The sequence below is a fragment of the Peromyscus eremicus genome, chromosome 15, assembly GCF_949786415.1.
Source record: "Peromyscus eremicus chromosome 15, PerEre_H2_v1, whole genome shotgun sequence".
Lineage (NCBI taxonomy): Eukaryota > Metazoa > Chordata > Mammalia > Rodentia > Cricetidae > Peromyscus > Peromyscus eremicus.
Window position 1 is genome coordinate 86,832,796 of NC_081431.1, and position 18,261 is coordinate 86,851,056.

Sequence of the window (18,261 nt, forward strand, 5' to 3'; positions counted from 1 at the left end):
ACATGAATTCAAGGCCACAAGGAAAATAGAAGGAATTAAGCTGTCAGTTTTCTCATAAACTTTGTGTGATATTTTTATTAGGGAAATTGTCATTGAGAAACCAAAGGCTGTTTCACTGGAAAGACGAACTGTAATGACGAGGGAGAGGCAGAGAGAGCTATAAATTAAGGACCTCAGCTACTAGCTTTACATAGCCTCCTAGTCGCTTGTCCAGTCACTTCTGTACCTTCACGAGCCAGGTAAGTTCTTCCTCAGATCCAGCCTAAGAGCCTATGTTTTGAGAATAACAATGCTTGAAATAAATATATTTTATTGAGCATAGACTCTTTTTGAGGTGATTTTATTTATTTCATGGCCCAAATGGTCAACGCTGTTTAACTTCTCCATTTTGTTTGATAGTGAGTTAAATCTTTTTATTTCTGAGTAAGGACTTCCTATAAAGAAACTGAGGTTGAACCTCTTACAGTAAATGTGGGCTGGTGGGATTTCATAGCAGGGATTAGACCTAGAGTATGAGGGCTGTCAGGTTTATTCACTTTACTTTGCTTTGGGTTTCTTTCAAAGACTGTGAAATAAATGCTGAAGAAAACAGTGCGTAATTGTACTCTACTTCTTTATTTCCAGTGAATACTAACTGCTCTTTGAAAATTATTTTTTAATTAATAACAGTAAGATTAGCTCATTGAATGAACCCAAAACAATGCAAAAAAAGAAAAGCACAAGAAAAAAAAAAACTACACCCACTTAATAATCTATGTCTGGGATGCTCCACTGCCCTTTAGGAGAAAATTCAGTCCATAGTATACTTTTTGTGAGGTTAAGAATCAGGGGTTAGGGGACTTAATATGTTCTGCTGCTCTGGATTGGATTTGGATCTGTTGAGAAATGAGAAATGTCAAATTGAATGTGAGGCCCATGAGGATTTTTGTGCTTGGAGAACTCTGTCTTACTACAATCTGGGCAGCTGGGTGAGCTGCACACCAGCAGGTCAAGGGTGGGTCTGTTCAGAGAACTTATTATAAGATGTGGAGGTGGGAAGCAGATTCTGACTACGGATAAAGAGGATAAACAAGAGGAGAAAACCATTAAGGCATTACCCTACCTCCTGGGGAGACAAAACCTGAAAACTACCGGATGAAGCTAGACCTCCAGCTGACTAATGTCTCCTGCTGTGGGAGCAGAGGCAGGGGCCAGGCTGCAGTTCTGAGAGGGTCCAAAGTCTCAGTGTTCTGGGTAAGTGAAAGAAGGTGTGACCACAGCATCAAGCAGCCAGTCCAGATGATATGTTGATTGTTATTGCTGTTCTAGATAGCTTGGAAACCATCATGGACTCACTAGGCACAGCAACCGCACAGTTTGGGTTTGATCTTTTCAAAGAGCTGGATAAAACAAACGATGGCAACGTCTTCTTTTCCCCCGTGGGCATCTCAACAGCCATTGGCATGATCCTCCTGGGGAGCCGAGGAGCCACTGCCTCTGAGTTACAGAAGGTGGGGAGCTTCCTTTGCTTGTCAGGGGTTTAAGCCTCTAGTGTTGAGAATGTGCTCATCTTGACCTGGCGAGAAGACAGATGATGAAGATGTGGAGTAATTTCAGGTCTGTCAGGGAAGGCCTCTTCCCTCTCTAGATACCACAGTACTATTTTCCCTTTGATGCTTGGAATTCCTTTGAGTGGGAGTGTGATGAGTAGCCTTGTCAAAAGCCATTATTCTCATAGTTAGACTATGAAAGACCAAAGCCTCTCTCATCAGCAATGTAATTTCTATTTGGTCTACCTGACATATCGAAGATGAAGACCTAAGTGAGTCCATGACTAGATTCCTCTGAAGATGTCAGTGAGCAAACTAGACATTTCCCTGGTTTGTCAAGGAGATGATGTTGCCTGTATACCCTTGAAAAGACTTTAGTGCCAGCCTTCCCTTGGCTATAGGAAATTTATCTCTATTCTGACAATAATGACAATGTTTTCTCTCTACCAGGTACTTTACTCTAAAAAAGGCACAGGAAGCTTCAGAATAAAGTCTGCAGAAAAGGAGGTGGGTCACATTTTACATCCTTTAGTGTGATTACATTTTAGGTGTAGGATCAATGTAGAGGAGTCCTAGGGAAAGCATAAGGGGTAATACACTTCATTTACTATCAGGAAGGGATAATACACATCATTTACTATCAAGAGGGGGTAATACACATCATCTACTATCAGGAGGGGGTAATGCACATAATTTACTATCAGGAGGGGGTAACACACCTCATTTACTATCAAGCAGTAGTCACTGGAGCCAAATAATATTTCTAGGCATATTAGTTCATGTTCTGCTGCTATAACAAAGTACTAGAGTCTGAAAGCTTTATAAATAAAAGCCTACTTATTAAGCATATTGTTTTGGAGGTTGAGAGTCCCAGATTGTCTTTATGTGTTTGGTTTCCATAGAGAGTCTTCTAGAATGCATTATAATGTAGAGGATTAAGGGGGTGAACACTGGTGACACACAGAAGAGGTAAAGCTTGTGGGCTGGTCTTGCTTTGTAAAATGTACTCTCACAAGAACTAACTTACTTTGGGAGATTACCATTAATCTCCTCTGAGGGAAGTGCCTTTGGTGACCTAATCACCTTCCCTACTAGGTCCCTTAAGTGTCTCACCACCTCTTAACATCGTTATACTGGGGTTATACTCTTAGAACATAAACTCCTGGGAGAAAAACCACCTCTAACCACAGCATTTTGGACTGTATACAAACAGTAAATTCTCAATAACAAGAAGAGATCACAACTTTAACAGACAAGTCACTATGAATGCTGGCACACCAAAAGGTTTTGATAACAGCTTTGGAGTTACGGAGAACTGGGTTAAGTTTTGGCCTGGGCAGGTCAGGACTATGGGACTTTGGCAAGTAATTTGCTTTCTTTAGTCCTTTGTGACATTTCGGATAGAATCATCTAGATCATACATTTAACTCACCTAGTACTGGTGGGAGCAGTGAACAATATTATTGCTAAACTGAATTAATATCTTGCCCCTCCTGCTAATATTTCCTTAAATACTATCAGCACAGGAGCATTGGTCATCTTCCAGATCTAGCGTTATGGTATCTCTTGCTTGGTCCTACCAAATACAGGGTAGGATGGGGTCCATTAGGTCAGGGTTAGCATCTAGAGGTGATCAGGGCTCTCAGAATGGCACAGTTGCTCTGACAGTAACCACAACCCAGTGCTTCTCATAAAGTCATGCTTTCAAACTCCCAACATTGTGAGCTGTTCACTTCTAATCCCACAATGCTAGGTTATCTGGGTGGCTCAGTTTCAGTTGTGGACTTGGGTTTCCTTCTTAGAGATTTTTAACTGAGTTAGGTCAGATGGCTGCTCCCATGAGCACTCAACTGAGACATGTAGTGACTTCTAGAGTACTTCCCCTTTTTAGCACAATAGTCCCTGAAGAACCTTCCTGAAGATTACACAAGGAATCTTACCTGGGACCGATGCCCTTATCCTGGTGGAGAGGTTCGTGACTGGGGGGAAGTTGCCTCTCAGCTTTGGGCAGGTATAATTTGCCCTCTTCTACCGTGAACCAGTTCTGTCCCTTCCCCAAGAGATTTTGGGAGCTGAAGAAATACAGAGCAGAGGTACTGACTGAGACAAGGATATTGGGGATGGAGCATATTCCAGAGGACTGCTAGCCCAATATCCTTATTAATAAATGAATAAACAGATGAGCAAAGTCCAGTGACAGGCTTGATAAGCACTACTTGAGTATTCTGAACCTTTCTGTTCCAAAGCGATACTAAAATCTCAAGACTATGTAGGAAGATAGAAGGAATAATGTAATGAGTACCTCTCCTAGTGTGAGGAAAATGTCCATTCCCATTCCTTGATGCACTCCTTAACTTCCCTGAACATAAACCTTCTCTCTTGAGAGTGGAGGCTCTGTTCTCCAGACTTAAGAATTCATTATCCCAACGTACTTCTTATTTTGCTACAAATGGCATCTTTTGCCATCATTCTTTGCAATGCGGTTAGTTTTGGACCAATGTTGTAGTCCCAGTGGGTTCAGTTTTACAGCTGTTTATTTATTTGTTGTGTTAATGGGCCTTCCTTCCTTTTTTCCTTCTTATCGCAAATAATATGTAAATTATCCTTTTACACAGTCTTCTGGTTTGCCTGGGTTGTGGGTGGTGTTCAGTCAGGCAAGTACATAAAATGCAAGTACATAAAATGCATCTGACTTGACTTGAGATATGCTCAATATTTACTATATTTCAGGGGCATAGTATGAAATATTCATATAGAAATCATTAATTCTATGTGTTGTATGTTGAAACAATATGGTATCTAGCATATATGAACATATGATTTTTCTTGTATTAATATACTGAAATGACATTCTAGGTATTTTGGATTAGGTAAAATATTTTTAAAATTAATTTTTCTTTATTTTGATTTGTTTGAAAACAGATCTATTGAACTATAATTCATGTATTCTGAAATTAACCTATTTCAGTTGTATAATTCAGGGGTTCTTAGTAAGATTACAGAATTGTGTGACCATCATAATCACATTTAGATCATTTTTGTCACCATAAAAGGGATCTCCATAGCCATCGGTACTCATCCCCATGTCCCTTTTCCCTGCCTCCACTTAACATTTCTCCTTCACCCTCAGGCCCTAGAAAGTTCTTACCGACTGTCTGTCTATACTAGACACTACTTAAAAATATCCCTTCTGTCTGAGTATAAACATACATCCTTTGACCAGCATTTCCCCCTTGATTTCTTTCCTCCTACATACCCCACCTCTGGGAAACAGCATTTTATTCTCTGCTTCTGTACAAACAGCAATTTTAGGTTCTCCACATGAGTGGGACAAGGTGGAATGTGTGCTTTTTTATGCCTTGCTTATTTCATGCAACATAGAATGCTCCTAGTTATTTCATGTCATCTCAAAGGACAAGATTTTTTAATGGCTGAGTAGTGTCCAATTGTGTGTCTGTGAACGTGTGACATATTCTTTAGTTACTTACCTGCTTTCTTAACCTTTCAAATGTAATTACTAGGGAGCTTGTATTACATGTGAGGTTCACATCTGTGTATAAATGTTAATAAAAATTAATTGTTACCAAGTTGTTCGCTAAAAGGACTGTATCGACACTTATCATTATTAATAGTGATTATAGGTTCATTTCATAATTTCATGCAACTGTCCAGAGACACTAAGGCTTAAAATCCCATAACCTTACAGCCCTTGGGCATCTGTGAGTCTATGTACTCTGTTTTTTTTTTTTGTTTGTTTGTTTCTACTGGTGAGCATATGACTTTTCTATGTCATAGGAATGGGTTTAATTGGTAGAATTTCTAGTGGTAAATCTTTTATTTGTGCAATAATATACTTAGTCATGATATTTTAAAATTAAACACATTTGGTTTACTAATATTTTGTTAGTTTTAAAAATGATATAAATGATGTCAAAAATATTTTTCTTGAACATTTTTTGTCTAGTTTTAGTATCAAAATAACACTAGACTCTTAAAATGAGCTTATTACATATTTTAAACATATAATATTTTATCAGTTCTTCAAAAGTTTCACACATGTATACAGTGTGTTTGATCACATTCATCCTCCCCTCCCCAAGTCCTCTTAGATTACCCCACCTCTTAGTTCCCCCCCAACATTGATGTCCTTTTAAAAAATTTAAACAAGCCACAGAGTCCAGTTTGTGGCGCCCACACACTCCTGAGTGTGGTGCCATCCACTGGATCATTGTGACTTTAGAGAAAGCCGACTCTTCCTTCCCTAGACTGTCAATAGCTTCTGAGCTAGAGGTCGGGCCTCCTGAGTCTCTCCCATCCCTTTGCTGGAACCCTGACTGGCGTAACCTTGAATGGGTCTTGTGCAGGCAACCACGCTATTGTAAGTTCTTGAGTGCAGAGGTCTTACCATGTCCTGAAGACACGTTTGTCATGGTCCTTCCCAACCTCCGGCTTTTAAAATCTTCTGTGATGGTCCCTGGGTCCCATTTATGACTGAACACATATTCTCTGTACTTTGAACAGAGATTTTTTAAATTATGGATGCATTTAATTCAGAAAAGCATCAATTTATTGGTTAGAATTTGGGTTAAAACTATTTTGGCCATGGCTTTTTCCCCCTTTTTAAAAATGTGATTTAGGTTTTTATTTACTTAGTGGATTCCTTTTTTCTTTTCTTTTTAAAATTATTATTAAGAGATTTTCTATTCATTTTACATACCAACCACAGATTCCCTTCTCCTCCCTGAACTGCTTAGTGGATTTCTTATTAAAGAGTTGTTTTGAAGCCGGATGGTGGTGGCACATGCCTTTAATCCCAGCACTCAGGAGGCAGAGCCAGGCGGATCTCTGTGAGTTTGAGGCCAGCCTGGTCTACAGAGTGAGATCCAGGACAGGCACCAAAGCTACACAGAGAAACTCTATCTCAAAAACACCAAAAAAAAAAAAAAAAAAAAAAAGGAGTTTTGACTCCTTTCTCATTTCCCTTTGTGTCTATTCTATGGACAGAACATTTTAACTTTAATATAGTCTGGTATTTGAAATTGATGAACACCTAATGTCTAATGCTCTACTCCTTATGTCTGCCTTCCCTTTATGTACCAACAACACAGCTTAACCTCTTTTTTAGATCATATATTCATAATGTAGTTTTTATGCTTAAAAATTCCCTACCAGATTGAAAAGTGATTTATTTACTACAGGATTTTATGTTTTCTATATATTTCCTGTTATAAGACAGTTTTATATTTTCACATTTTCTATAATTACTTATCAACTTGAAAGGCTCCATTAAGCACTTCTTATCAGGTCCTCTCCTTTTATTTATCTGGAAAAGTCTTAATTTCTCCTTTGCTTTTGACAGAAAGTTTTACTGGATATAGTATTCTTGGTGTATTCTTCTTTTCTTCCAGTACATTTTAAATAGCATACCAATCCCTTCATAACAGTTTTTTTTTCCCCAAGAAATCTGCCACTCTAATAGATGCTCCCTTGTATGAAACAATCGTTCATTTAGTTGCTCTCTAGGCTCCCTTTGTGTGACTTTGGACAGTTTGGATATGGTGTGCGGCTTCAGAGTTCTTTGTAGCTTTGTCTTGGATGGAGATCTTTGAGTTTCTGAAGGTCTGTACTTGTTGAGAGCCAGGCTGATCAAGACTTTCTCAGAGGCCCGGATGAAAAGGAAACTAGCTCTGTGTCTTTCCTCCCCTCCTCCCTTCCCCTCCTTCCTTGTATCTATCTTTTTTCTCCCTTCCCCTCTCTCCCTCTCTCCCTTCCTTCTTTCTGTTCTTTTGTTGAGACAGGGTCTCACTATATATTCCTAGTTGACCTTGAACTTCCTATGTAGACATGCTGGCTTTGAATTCACAGAGATCTGCCTGCTTCTGCCTTCTGAGTGCTGAGATTAAAGACATGCACCACAATGCCAAGCCTGGGAATATACATTTCAGTAAAATTGTTGGAGTACACAGAATCTGCTAAACCAGCAAGTATACAAAAACACTTTTCTGGGGATGGTCTTCGAGGAGCTTGTGTGTGGGATGGAGCTGGAGATTGTGAGCTGCTACACAGGCATTTCTTGTGTCTACTTTGAGCACCACTGCACGGTTCAGTGCACAGGTCCCTTGTTTGTGTCCCTCTTGTGGGTCCCCAGAAGTCAGAATGCTGGAAATACTTCACTCTTTTCTTTCTCTCTTCTCCCTGGGGCCTCGTCAGGAGCAGGCTCACCTCTGTAGTCTCCATGCTGTGCTGTTGGAAGGTGCTGTGGCGAGTGAGTTCCAAGGATTTTTCTGCTGGTTTCAGGGCACTCTGCTTTACACTCACTTAAGGGTTACAGGGACCTTTGAACTGGTTTGGAAATTTTCCCAAGGTGGCTTTGTTACCATGAAGTCTCTTTGTGGGGAGGCTTGGACCGCCTATCCTGCCTTATTGCAGGTGTCGTTCCTTGGTGGTTTCCTTAGTAACACTTTACATGTAGTGGATTTTGTCACACTGTGTGAACTCTGCTATGTTTGAATGACTATATAGCTGTGTATAGAATTCTAGGTCTATATTTTTTGGTAGTCATTGGGAGATTATTGTCTCACATTCTAATATTACTATTGGCCACCTGGTTTAGTTGGCATCCTTGGTAGTGAGCTACCACTATTTTTTACATTTAAAAATTTCACCACTATTTGTCTAATTATGGATTTCTTTTATTTACTATGATTAGCTGTAATTTCTAAATAAAAACTCACACATTTCGTGGCACACTTCTAGGAGTCATGTGTGCATCCCAGAGACTGAACTCCTTTCGTCAGGTTTGCTGGTGGCAAGCGCCTTCTCCAGAACCACCTTGCAATCCTCTCATGAGTTTTTGACATAAAATAAGACATAAAAATGGTTCTGCACCATAATTTCTAATATTCTGTTGATAAGCTCAAAAAGGATTTCAGTTTTCCTTATCTAATTTAACTATTTTTTCTCCTCAAAACCCAGCATTCATGACTAATTAAAATTTTTTTATTAAAAGAACTTATACTTTTCATTATTTGTAAAAATTCTCAGTCATTAAATTTTGAGTAACATAACTTCCCCATTTTCTCTGCAGTTGCCTTTTTTAAAAATGCCAGAACTATTCTGTTGCCCAGATTTCTTAATGTCAGGGATATTTTCATCTTTTTTTGTCTTTGGAGTTCAGAGGCGTTGTTTAGAGTAATCTTCAGGTCACTAACTCAGCATTAACAAACAGCACCGATAAGCTGTCTAACCCTGCAGTGGACTTTAATTTAAATGTTAATCAAATATTCATTTATAGGAGCTTTAGTTAATCTAAGCTGAAAAATATAGACAAGCATTTGTTTCTTAAACATGTTTTATTTCTTCTCCCTTTTATTGAAAATAGATTATTTTCTCATACAATATATCTTGATTAATGTTTCCCCTCCCTCTACTCTTCTAAGTTCCTCTACATCTATCCTTCCATCTGGGTCCATCTCTTTCTGTGTCTTATTAGAGAAAACAGGCTAAGAGATAATAACAAAATGTAACAACATAAAATACAGTAAAATAAAATAGAGCCATCACATCAAAGTTGGACACAGCAAACCAACAGAAGGCGAGTGTCCCAAGAGAAGGCACAAGAGTCAGAGACCCATTGTTCACACACCCAGGTGTAGTCAGAAGTTTTCCTGTGTCCTGCCCGTTCCGCAGCCACTCAGATCCAAATAAACATACAGGGGCTTATATTAATTATGAACTGTATGGCCATTAGCTCAGGCTTATTACTGAATAGCTCTTACACTTAAAATTAACCCATATTTCTTATCTATGTTTAGCCACGTGGCTTGGTACCTTTTCTCAGTTCTACCTTGTCATCTTGCTTCCTTTGTGTCTGGCTGGCGACTCCTGACTTTTTTTCTCTTTCTAGTATTCTCTTAGGCTGCTCCCCGCCCCCCCCCCCCACCTATACTTCCCACCTGGCTACTGGCCAATTAGCATTTTATTTATCAACCAATCAGAGCAACACATATTCACAGCACACAGAACGACATCCCACAGCACCCAGGAGTCCCATAAAAATACTAAACTGAACTGAAAGCCATAATATATATGCAGAGGACCTGGTGTAGACCTATGTTGGCTCTGAGCTTGCTTTTCAGTCTCTGTGAGCTCAATGAGCCTTGCTCAATTGATTCAGAGGGCCTTGTTCTCCTGTTGTCCTCCATCCTCTCTGCCTCTTACACTCTTTCCGTCTCCTCTTCCTAGGGTTGTCTAAGCTCTTAGAGGAGGGATTGGATAGAGACTTCCCATTTAGAGCTGAGTTTCAAAGACTCTCTCTCTGCATAGTGGCCAGCCAAGGGTCTCTACATATGTTCCCATCTGCTATAGAGAAGCATCTCTGATAATGAATAAGGCACTGATCTGTGAGTACAGCAGAATGCTATTAGGAGTCATTTTATTGTTCCTATTTTAGATCAGTAGTATTTGGCTTTACCCTAGGTCTCTGGGCTATCTCGTCTCTGATTCTTGGTCACCCAAGTGTCAATTACGGTTCTATTTTGTGAGTGGGCCTTAAGTCAAATCAGACATGGGTTGGGTACTTCTACAAGTTCTGTGCCTCCATTGCCTAGCATATCTTACAGGCAGTAGAGATTGTGTGTAGGCCAAAGGTTTTGTGGTTGAGTTGGTATTTACATTTCTCTTTTTGGTAACCTGCAGAGTATCTTCCCACACAAGGACACTAGAATGCAGGGGTGAAGTTTCCATGTAGGTACCAGTTTGACTTCTCCACATTCAATGATTTGTGTGGTTGTTGTCCTTGGCAATTGGGCCCAATGTCAGTTTGCAGAGAGCACTCCATTGTCTTGGCAACAGTCTGTGTTATTTGGGGATTTCCATAGGATGCCCTTAGCCAAGAACTAAACTGAATGCAGCCCAGGCCTGCTACTGGAAGCCTTGTTTGGTGACATGATACGGCCAGTTGGGACTCTGTCTCCTCCATTATTGGCAGACCTCATTAGGATAGCCTTCATGTATTTTAGGAAGTTTCCACTGTAATAGGTTCCCAATTATCCCTCAAATGCTCCTCAATTCAATCTGTCTCTCCCTGCATTCCCTCCCACAACCCTATCTCTCCCATCTCTACCTGATCTTCCTGTTCCTGTCCACACCCAGCCCCAGTCTACTTGTAAAATCTGTTCTATTTTCCCCTCTCAGGGAGATCCATGTGTCCCCCCGATCCTTTTCTTCTGTACCTAACCTCTCTCAGTCTATGGAGTAGAGGATTGTAGGTTGTTTATCCTTTATTTAATGACTAATATTCACATATAAGTGAATACATGCCATATTTATCTTTCTGGATCTAGGTTACCTCACTTGGGGTGAATTTTTCTAGTTACATCCATTTGCATGCAAATTTCATGATGTCATTTTAAAAACAGCTGAGAAATACTTTATTGTGTAAATGTACTTTGTTTTCTTTATCCATGTTTCAGTTGAGAGACATCTAAGTTATTTCCAGGTTCTTGCTATTATGAATGGTGCTGATATGAACATAGTTGAGCATGTGTCCTTGTGGTATGATTGAGTATTCCTTGGGTATATACCCAAGAGTGGTATAGCTGAATCTTGAGTTAGATCAATTCCCAATTTTCTGAGGAACCACTTTATTGATTTTCATAGTGTCTGTACAAGTTTCTACTCCCACCAACAATGGAAGAGTGTTCCCCTTCTCTATTTAAACCTTACAATTCTTTTTATTTAAGAATATTTTCCCCATTCATTCTACACATCAACCACAGATCCCCCTCCCATCCCTCCTCCCACTGCCTGCCCCACAGCTTCTCAACCCACCCTCCATCCCCTCCTCTAAAGGGTAAGGGCTAGACCTTACAGTTTTTAATTGGATTATTTGGTTTGCTGATATCTAGTTTCTTACGTTCTTTATATACTTTGTATATTGACCCTCTATTGGATGTGGAGTTGGTGAAAATCTCTTCTCTTTCTATAGGCTGCCATTTTGTCTGATTGATGGTGTCCTTTGCCTTATAGAAGCTTTTCAGTTTCATGAGGTTCCATTTATTGTTTATCTTAGTGCTTGTTCTATTGGTGTTCTCTTCAGAAAGTTTTCTTCTGTACCAACGTGTTCAAGGCTATTTCCCACTCTCTCTTCTATTCCATTCAGCGTATCTGGATTTATCTTGAGGTTTTTGATCCACTTGGACTTGATTTTTGTGCAGGGTAATAGATATGGGTCTATTTGCATTCTTTTACATGCAGTCGTCCAGTTTTTACTAGTACCATTTGTTGAAGATGATGTAATTTAAACATGTTTTTAAGGATAGACATTCTCCAGAAACATTTTCCTGCATGGCACAGCTGATGTGAATATCTAAATATTTGTGTATGTGTTGTGGCTGTTTGCTATGTTCCCATGAGTTTGATTTAGGGCTTATTTGTTCACAATGTATAATTTTGGAACATGATCTTGTACTTGGTTGATGATCTTGGGGATACAGTGAAGCCTGTGGTGTATTGATGACTTTAAGGACACAGTGAAGCTTGTATTGTAGTCAGTTTTGTGATGAAGATACCTTTTTACTTCTGGAATAGGATCTTGGGATTTTACCAACTCCAGGCCATTACCAAGATAGTATAAACTAAAACCCCAAACCTGTTTGAAAACAGGGTTTTCTTCTTTTCCATTATTTGTAGATCAGCTTAGTCACAAATGACTCACTAGGAAATTAATGCACATTAAACTCTTAATTCCCAAAGGGTGTGACACATCTGACCTGTTCACTGCATGCCCCTACCAACCCAAGCAGGCAGAAACTCATTGCTAGCCACTTAAAGTCTCCTAATAGCAAGGAGGCAGCAAAGGTCAGCTCCATAGATACTGCCAGAACAGTGAGGATGTACACTTTCAATTTAATTCAATTCAATTTAATCCATGTCTTCAAATAGTCATTAATTATTTGCAAAAGTTAGCTGTCTATTATTTTTTCTTGTACTGTGGTAGGCAGTTGGGACATGATAAATGAAAATAAGAGGCACAATAGAGAATTAAATAAACATTTAGACATCACATTGTACAAGAAAATGGCTTTTCAGTTCTCATGTGGAATCAGGAATAGACCACTCACTTCAAAACTAAATTGCCTCTCTCTGCATCCTCTGTGAATTAAAAAAACTGGAGCCCACCCACCAGGTCATGAGACAATGTTCTGCTCTGTTCTAATGAAACGTTCTTGCTCACTCAGCTTTGCCACACAATGCCCACAGCACATAACCAGAAAGCTGGTGTATCCCACAGAACATACCCCGAAGATTTTGATCTTTTTTTCAAAAACAGTGACAAATATCACTTTAGTTCAATTTGCAGCTCTGATAAATTGCTTACTCCATGAAGAGTCACTTTTATTATCCACCATTTGAAAGAGTTAGTGGAGAAGAATTATCTGGGGGATCATTTACATTTCTCAAGTGTTTAAAGTCTGTGGGTAGATAAAAACCAAGTTGTGAAACACTTAGTCTTAGTGAGCAGTTACATTGAGACCCAAATCGATAGCTGGATCAGAAAAGAAAGATCTGTGGTACTGTGGCTGCTGGAGATTTCTTCGTGAAGCTCAGATTGGGTATGACTTGTATCTGGGTTTGTAGAAAGCCAGATGACATCCAGGACCAACGGATATTTCTATTTTTCTCTCAAATTTGCTCATTAGAGGGACCCTAGCTACATCCTTTTGGAAGGGAACCTAGGCTTGCTTTTGCCAAGATAACTCACTGAATTTTTGTCTTGATTTTGAAGATTGAGAAGACAGAAGAAATATATAATCAATTCCAAAAGCTTTTGACTGAAATAAGCAAATTCCCTAATGATAATGAACTGAAAATAAGCAACAGGCTGTTTGGAGAGAAAACATACCTCTTCCTTCAAGTAAGTTCTGCTGTGTCTGCCACACCCGTGTGTGGTAGCAACAAGTAGCCAATATCCCTTTTAGGACTGAGTCCTGGGGCCATGCTGCCAAGCTGGCTGCTTGCCACAGCCCTGTTTTACTAGTCTCTCTGGCCTGCTCTCCAGACATGCAGCTCCTCTTTGAGTCCAGGGAGCCTATCCCCAGCTTCTGCTTTGATTGCGTTGCACCTGCATGACAGTGGAGTGAGAACCATTTTCCCAGGACCTAAAAATTCAAATTTTGACATTGGCTTTCCTAATGAACAGACACATTTGTTAAGAGGTGTTTGTACTTGATACATAAGTTCCTCAATCTCTTTCTATTTCTTCCTTATCTCTCCTAAAGAAATACATAGATTATGTTGAAAAATATTACCATGCATCTCTGGAGCCTGTTGATTTTGTAAATGCTGCAGATGAGAGTCGAAAGAAGATTAATTCCTGGGTTGAAAGCCAAACAAATGGTAGAGTATGGATGGGTTTTTCACCAAAAAGCATTTCTTGATTACCAGCTATGACCAAAGCCTTGGGCTTGAGGCTGCATAGATGCCAGGTGGATGAGCTTTGGGAAGAACTAAAGATGGGTACAGGCAAGGCTAGGCATAAAGTTGGAGAGGGTACTGCAGGGGATGGGGTGGCCTTAGCATCTGTGCAGAGAAACAATGATGGGGAATTGTTTGCACAGGCTGCGAATCACACTACCTTTGCAGTTCCAGGCTGATATCATGCTTGTCTTTAGCTTATTCTTTGTTCTTATTCTTATTCTCTCTGAGTCTGCAGCCCCAAGTGCAAATGACATAGAGAGTTTCCACTCTGTTTGTTAGGTGAGACACACACAGCTCTTCCACCAAGACCTGTCTGCTACCTACAGCTAGGGTCACTCAGGCTTCTTTCCCACTTGAGCATCTTGTAGGGATGATTAAATCTTCAGACACTTCCATAGTAAAGATTTGAGGACTATCTCCCCATCCTTCTCTTACTATTTTCTATGACAAATAAATTGTATTAGAAGTATTAGAGAAATATTAAGATGGAAATACTCTTTGGGGAGAATTAGGTAATATCTACTGTTTTCTATTACCACTATTAATGAAATTTGCTGTGACAGTGAATATTTGTATTTTATCTACAGAAAGAAATAAAACAACCAGAAAACAAGAGTATTTTAAAAGGTTGGCTGAACAGAATTTTTCAGTATTTAGTGTAGTGTGAACTGAACAAGAATTAAAAATGCAAGTTTCTGGGACTGAGGAGATCCCTGAGCAACATGAATACCAGAGTTCAGATCCCCAGAGCCTATGTAAGCACTGAGCACAGTGGTGTGTGTATGTAACTAGCACTTGGAGGTGGGGTGTCACAGGGTGGAGAGAGGTGGACACTTTCTGACCAGCTAGCCTGCTTGAATTGGTGAGTTCCTGGTTCAGGAGGGTGTCACGGGGTGGAAAGAGGTGGACACTTGCTGGCCGGCTGGCCTGCTTGAACTGATGAGTTCCTGGTTCAGGGAATATCTTTGTCAAGGTGGAGTGTGACTGAGGAAGACGATTTGATGTCAGACTTTGGGGTGCACAGGTGAGCACCCCCTCTCATATATTCACTTTAAATTCTATTTCTTATAAATAATTTCTGAATCACAGATGAGGACTCTGTTGGATAGATAAGAATAATAGCTAAAACAGAGTGCTTAAGACATGCCAGGTAGTGATTACAGGTCCGTACATATTAAACCACTTATTCATTTCAACAAACCCATGAGGCATGTTATATTTCTATTTTATAAATGTGGAAACCAAGGCACACATAGTGTAGATAAGTTGCCTAAGATTCCTTAGTTGATAATAAATACAACAGCATGGTAACAGACAATCTGAGAATTTCCCTGCTGACTCTGCCAGCAAATCCTTGATGAACAAGGCTCCTCAAGGGTTAACAAGGTGTTGACTTGGCTGCAGTGTTAATGCTTATCCAAGGCCACCCGAATCCATACCTGCCACACACATAGTTTGTGATTTGCAAGACAGACCAATCTTTTCTGTTCCTCTGTTTTCAGAGAAAGTCAAGAACCTGTTTCCAGAAGGCTCTTTTAACAGCTCCACCAAGCTGGTGCTCATTAATACAGTTTATTTTAAAGGCTTGTGGGACAGGGAGTTTGAGAAAGACCATACCAAGGAGGAGGAGTTCTGGCTGAATAAGGTATGGTCCTTTATCTACATGGTCAGCTTACGTCTGACATGTGCAGTCTGAAGTCATTTGGCAAAATGCTTGTTCAGTAACTCAGGGCTCCGACACCACTTGAGGCTGTATTATTGTCACGGGCTACTTGGGTGCCATGTGATTTTGGTCTTCATGTCTTTGTCTCTATTTGTTGTAGAACACAAGTAAACCTGTGCAGATGATGAGCCAGTGCAGCTCCTGCAGCTTCGCCCTCTTAGAGGACCTGCAGGCCAAAATTGTGGGGATTCCATATAAAAACAACGATCTCAGCATGTTTGTGCTTCTGCCCAATGATGTAGACGGTCTGGAGAAGGTAAACCTTGGCATCTCCTGGCCGATACCATTTTTAACACTCCGTATTGCATCCCTTGTACCTGAGGAGCCTGGGAACAGGGCTTCTGAACAGAATTTGATGCGTGGCTGTGCCACTTGAGGAGTATTTCTCACTCTGCAGTGGCTACCAGCTGATCTCCATTGAGAAATAGACTTGTTGAGAATAACTGGAACACAATTGTGGTGAGATGATCTAAATGACTATTTTAAGCTGTATGGGGATGGTTCAAAAGAGTCCCTACCATTCTAAGGAGTCATTAATGTCTATGAGCTCTTTGCCTGGAAAATCATGTATGCGTGTGTACAGAGCTTTTGCATGCAATCCAGCCAAGCCCTTGGATTTTGCATTTCTTCTTTTGATCATTATTCTTTACTTAGGCCCGCCCACTTTCTTTTCAAAATGATGAGGCTAGTGTTTTGTATTCTGGACACCAGGAATGTGTAGCTTCAAATATTTATTCTTTAAGTTGTTTTGCAACAATAAATCCTCCCAACTTCCTTGTTCCTTGACATTCTCATCTATGAAATTGGCCTCTGTGAGACTCGATACCTGGCATTTTCCTGTGACTAGGGAAGTGCAGCCTAGTATATGTGGAGGGTATAGAAGGCACTCAGTAAATTTATAAATTGGAAATATTTTGGAACAACATGAAACATGTATTGGAACATTACACACGCACACATACACACACACATGCACACACACACACACACACACACACACACACACACGCACGCACGCGCACACACACACACTTGCACTCGCACAGACACACACACACCCTGATCCAAAACCTCTTTCTGGACGTCACGGAAACGAAGTGATTCAGAAGGAGAAAATTGACCTCCTTGGTCAAATCAGCAGTTCCAACATTGACTACAGTAGGGTGCCTAGTTTGAAATTCATAGTAATTGTTAATTTCTATTTGCAGAATTTATCAGCATATATTAGAATGCTTCATACATATTTGATGTCTGCAAGGGGAATGGATAGTGTTGACTGTTACATAACACATAGCAACTTGACTCAAGTGTTATCTAACTTTATCAGTTTATGAGAGACACTTGGTGTGAAGTTAAATACATATAAAATAGATAGCCACTGTGAATACTTATATTTATACATATATAGAAACTAGAAGAGAGCAGGAATTGAAATGCAGAATTTGACATATCTTGTTTTTAGTTTGAAAAATCCACTTCTTCCTATATACAGATAATATAACAGAGGAAAATAAACTAGAGAATATAAGACACCAGTCTTTTATGTAGACAACAGACTGAAATGGAAATTCTGCATTTGTTATTAAAAGTAATAATTTTTCTGGCTCGCTGGAGCCAGTGTGAGCTTTTAAAATGTTCCCGGATTTCCCTTTACAACTGTAGATAATCGATAAACTGTCTCCTGAGAAGCTGGTAGAGTGGACCAGCCCCGGACACCTGGAGCAAAGAAGGGTGGACCTGCGCATGCCCCGCATGCAGGTGGAGGAGAGCTACGAGCTGGAGCCCATGCTGGAAGCTATGGGCATGCACACTGCCTTCAGCGAGTGTGGGGACTACGCAGGCATGTCTGCACGCTCCGGGCTGCACGTCCAGAAGTTCCTGCACAGATCCTTCATAGTGGTGACCGAGGACGGAGTCGAGGCCGCTGCGGGCACTGGCATGGGCTTCATGGTCTCGTCAGCCGCAGGCTGCGAACTTGTGCACTGTAACCACCCGTTCTTGTTCTTCATCAGGCACAGAGAGTCCGATAGCATCATCTTTTTTGGCAGGTTTTCTTCTCCCTGAGATGATCAAGGGGGGATACGGCCCCATCAGGCAGCGCTCGGGTTGACAGACCCTGGGATTCATACACCCTCTTTAGAGGCGCTCCGACCTCAGGCGCACTGGCAGCCTAATTTGAGGCCCGCCAGCTCCAGCTCAGTTCTCCCCTGATTTCCCTTGAAAGTCCGTCAGTACCAGGAACGTTTTTTTCTGCACTGAGGGGACAAATTGCTTTCTTTTCCCTCCTTTTTTTTCTTTCTTTCCTTCCTTTTTTTTTTTAATTTTTATTTTGCAATACAATTCAGTTCTACATATCAGCCACTGATTCCCTTGTTCTCCCCCCTCCCGCTCCCCTCACCTTCCCCCCAGCCCATCCCCCATTCCCATCTCCTCCAGGGCAAAGCCTTCCCCACAGACTGAGATCAACCTGGTAGACACAGTCCAGGTAGGTCCAGTCCACTCCTCCCAGGCCGAGCCAAGTGACCCTGC

At 40.6% G+C, this 18,261-nt stretch overlaps 1 protein-coding gene across 1 annotated transcript; it reads left to right on the forward strand.

Annotated features, from left to right (window-relative positions):
- The first annotated feature begins 1,310 nt into the window (after positions 1–1,310).
- Positions 1,311–18,033, forward strand: Serpinb13 (serpin family B member 13). Its single transcript, XM_059280391.1, has 8 exons — positions 1,311–1,490; positions 1,980–2,036; positions 10,799–10,801; positions 13,318–13,446; positions 13,811–13,928; positions 15,512–15,654; positions 15,833–15,988; positions 17,395–18,033. Exons 1-8 carry the CDS (start codon positions 1,326–1,328, stop codon positions 17,794–17,796), a joined length of 1,173 nt encoding a protein of 390 aa, XP_059136374.1. The 5' UTR covers positions 1,311–1,325; the 3' UTR covers positions 17,797–18,033.
- Positions 18,034–18,261: the final 228 nt, after the last annotated feature.